This window comes from Fragaria vesca, linkage group LG5, assembly GCF_000184155.1.
Source record: "Fragaria vesca subsp. vesca linkage group LG5, FraVesHawaii_1.0, whole genome shotgun sequence".
NCBI lineage: Eukaryota > Viridiplantae > Streptophyta > Magnoliopsida > Rosales > Rosaceae > Fragaria > Fragaria vesca.
The window spans coordinates 3,820,943-3,825,013 of record NC_020495.1 but is presented as its reverse complement, the minus strand read 5'-3'; the positions used below and the strand labels follow the sequence as shown (position 1 = coordinate 3,825,013).

Below are 4,071 nucleotides of genomic sequence, written 5' to 3'. Positions count from 1 at the left end.
GATCACAGGAGAAAATTTTTAAAGTAAGATTATCTCTTATTCCGAAATCAGAGCGTCAAACAGTGCATAGGACCAACTACGAGAACATAATGCAGTTAAAGAATATTCCGAGGAGGTACACTTATTTGCGGCACTGGAAGATAGGCGTCTAACATTGCGCCTATTTATTGCATAGCAGCATCTGAAAAAATAAAAAAGTAGAATCTTGAAAATCTCTTCTTTCGTCTCTGCTGACATACATACACATCTTCAAAATACTCTCTTTGACCGTCGTACAACTCTCTCTCTCTCTCTGCCTATATCTATATATATAGTTACAACACACACAGACACATACACACGCAGTCGCGGAAAAACAAAATTAGTTTTTGGGTTTTCTTCTGCCTTCATCATCATCATCATCCTTCGTCTTTTCGCCGCTGTTGTTGCAGAGACTCTCTCGCAGTTCTCTCTCACTGCTCAAAATCTCATCCCCCAGATTCAGTCACCAACCTTCTTAGTCTCTCTCTTTCTCTCTGTTTCTTCAAATTTCCAAAAGCTCTGATCCAACGGCCACGATCTTCTACGTAAGTATCTCCTTCCTCTGTTTCTCTCTCTGTCTGTGTCTCTATGTGAGCTAATAGTTGTATGTTTATGAATGTCATTTGCTTTTCCGGGTTGTGATTTGTTGGTAGTTTTCGAAAATGAACACTTGTTTTCGATCATTTCCCGCATGCAGAGATTTGACTTTACAATTGGGTTTTCTTGAATTTACGAACTGGTATCTGAATTTGGTTTGGTGATTAAAGCGGTTATAAAGCTTTGAGTTTTGGATTTTCGGATTCTGAGTTGTATTTTGATGCTGGTTTGGTTAGGTGGGTTGATTCTGTTTTGGCATTCAGAGCAGTCAATGCGTTTTGCTCAAGCTTTTCGTTTGTTTAGTGGTTTACAAATCCAGGTGCAGATTTTTTTCGTGTGTAGATGGATTTAGGGAGACCCCAAGAACACATATGTTTGGTTTGTTGGATTAGATCAGGGACATACTTGCGTATTCAAATTTAGTATTGTCAATGTTGTTTTCAACTTTTGGCAATGCGGAAAGTAGGAACCATGAGTTTGGACTTTAGTAGTACACCTATAAAGTTTTGAACTTTAAATTGTGCTTTATTGTGGAACTTGGTCTATAGAGGATTGCACTTTTTATTTTAAATCTTAGAAATTTAAAATATTGGTAGAGTATAATTTGCATGGTGGAAATTGTATGTGGAAGGTGATAGTTACTTTACAGAGGACGGTGTTGGATGCTACTAGTCAGTAGGACAAGCTGTAGGGACTCTGTCTTTATATAAGGTGCGTGATGTAAAAAAATTAAAGGCTGACTAGATTTCCATTTCTTTATCACATCTATGTCTCAACATGTAGGTCTCTGTGTTTTTGTGGGAATCAAACATCTGCATTGTAACATATAGCATTTCAATCAAGTTCTTATATGGGATGGGGATGTTATGGAATGGAAATGTCCTTTAAAGTTATCAAGAACCACTACTTTTCTTTGTTGTGTTACATCAATGGCTGTCATTGTCTGTTAGGACCCTAATATTGAGGATGGATTCCATTCGGTAGTCTTCTTTAAATCTCATTGCAGCGGAACTTAGCGACTTAAAACTACATGTGCTTGTGTATAAATAATTAGTAAGAAAATCTATTGTCCGTATACTTGTCATTCCTATTTGCACGTACAAGTTAGTTGTTTGTCTTTCATTTACACCACACAACCACTTCTTTGTTGACAACGTACTTGAACTTCTGCAGATTCTATACTTTAGTGGTTTTCTCAATCAATCATACTATCAAGTTTTACCTGTACACGAGAGAAAAGGTCTAACAGACATAAAATACAAATGAGCTCTGGTTAAAATAACTTCACCTATGAAGTTTCTTTCTGTGAAGTGCATTTATAGAGTGCCCTTTCATATGGTTTAAGAATTTTGACATGCTGTTTCTTATTTCTGCGACGGATATCTTATATTTTGTTCTTTGTAGTGAGCAAGTTGCATCTTTCGTATTTGATGGAGCCTAATGGCCATAGGAGAATGAGAAGAAAGGATGTTCATATTCAAGAAAATGGTGACCAGAGTGAGTCAAATGCAGGCGAAGAACTGGATCCATGGACTGCGTGGGCATACAAGCCTCGTACAATTTCAATGTTACTTATTGGTGCATGTTTTCTTATGTGAGTGCAGTCTCTACCTAGTAGTTCTTTCCATCCATGTAGTTTTGAGTTGTTTATCAATCGCCTGTGCTTGCATTGGTATTTGAGTTGGCAGTTGAATATGATGTGGGTGATGCAATGAAGCTGTTATATGTTCTCCATTACAATTGGAAAACCATGTATGAAAATAAAATAAGTCGTTTCATAATTTGTGATGCATCATTTTTCAGGTTTAACAGTTGTCAAGACACTGTGCTTTATGTTTCTTTCATTGCCCATGTTTTATGCACAATATACAACTGTAGGAATTGATGAAAGTATATACAGGCCTTGTCCTTTTCTTTGTGTACTTAGCTTGGAGTAATAGGCTGAAGTTTGGCTCTCACCCTCACTCTTTCCCAGTTATTTATGCTTCTTTTTGGCCCATAAAGCACGTACCTTACCCTATCCTATCAGTATGAGCATACTGATTAGTTATGCTCTTAATATTTATATAAAATACTGAAATAATTGGTTAAATTGTTGCCGTCTGATGTTATTTGCTTAATTTTTCTACCAGTTGGGTAAGTGGAGCCTTAGATCCAGAAAGCAGTGCATCTGGAGACCTTGTTTCATCTGTCAAAAGGTTTGTTCTGTGTTGTTGATCCGTGATGCTATATGTTGTTCTAATTTACATACTAGAAATCATCTAAATGCCTTGCCTGATCTTTCTTGCAGGGGTGTATGGGCAATGATAGCAGTTTTTCTTGCTTATTGCTTACTCCAAGCCCCATCTACGTAAGTTCTTGAATTTTGCAAATTTAATTTTTGCAATCCTTACAGCAGTAAACATTACATTAGTGGGTTGAGATAGTAGCATGACTTTCGGGATGGGATGTAGGCACATATGTCATAATGTAAAAATAATTAGTATCTTCTCGGCCTGTTTGTCTTTACACCTGAAGCTGGAAGTCGAGTGAGGAGTGTGGGAAATCTTGATTTGTCGCTGTTGGTGGATAGGCGAGTGAATTTTGCAAGTCTTTTAGTTAGTAATACTAATATCCGTTTTTTATTAACAACTGGAAAATATTTGTGAAATAATATTGTGACATAATAAAGGGATGAGAATATGAAAATCAGTATTTTTCTTTTTTCTTTTTCATTTCTGCTCTTCATTTTGATATTATTCTACTAGATTGTTGTTTTGATAAGGATAGGATGAATTGGTGTGTGTGTGTGTGTGTTCCTTTTTTTAAAATTTTGATATGCAAATACTACTTTTGCTACTGAAGTTTATAGAAATGCTTGGTCAGACTGTAAGCTTTACGCTCTTTTACATCTCATGCAGGGTTCTTATCAGACCACATCCTGCAATTTGGCGGTTAGTTCACGGAATGGCTGTTGTTTACCTAGTTGCTCTTACATTTGTACTTTTTCAGGTGAGTTTAGCTCTCCTTTATAATTTAATATGCTAGATTTCATTCTGTTTGCATATAAGCACTTCTATGCTAATAAAACCTAGCCAAGTTCTTTTCTCTGCCTATTTTATGTAGAATATATTGAGCATGACAAGTTTACCTAGATAACTTTAATTGGTGCATTACTAACAAATTCAGGGTTCTCCAATTTCTTCAATTTCCTTCTTTTCTTGTATTATTTTACATCTCTAGAAAACTTTTCATTGTGAATTATTCCGCAGTTAAAATCCTCTGGTAGCTAATATCTGGTTTTTCAATATACAGAAGCGTGATGATGCTCGGCAGTTCATGAAGTTTCTGCATCCTGATCTTGGTGTTGGTAATGCAATCTTGCAATTTATATATTCAAAATTTGAAAATGACACCACCTTTTAAGGAATATTTCATACTCCAATTATCTGAGATGATTTACCAAAAAAAAAA

At 35.9% G+C, this 4,071-nt stretch overlaps 1 protein-coding gene across 1 annotated transcript in view; it reads left to right on the top strand.

Annotated features, from left to right (window-relative positions):
* The first annotated feature begins 539 nt into the window (after positions 1-539).
* The window catches only part of LOC101309739 (phosphatidylserine synthase 2-like), a 6,165-nt gene continuing 2,633 nt past the window's right edge, over positions 540-4,071 (top strand). Inside the window, exons 1-8 of the mRNA XM_004300898.1 lie at positions 540-566; positions 1,257-1,329; positions 1,792-1,890; positions 2,023-2,212; positions 2,751-2,816; positions 2,909-2,968; positions 3,519-3,609; positions 3,913-3,980. Coding sequence (XP_004300946.1) covers positions 1,881-1,890; positions 2,023-2,212; positions 2,751-2,816; positions 2,909-2,968; positions 3,519-3,609; positions 3,913-3,980 — 485 coding nt within the window. The 5' untranslated portion in view covers positions 540-566; positions 1,257-1,329; positions 1,792-1,880. The remainder of the gene's footprint in view (positions 567-1,256; positions 1,330-1,791; positions 1,891-2,022; positions 2,213-2,750; positions 2,817-2,908; positions 2,969-3,518; positions 3,610-3,912; positions 3,981-4,071) is intronic.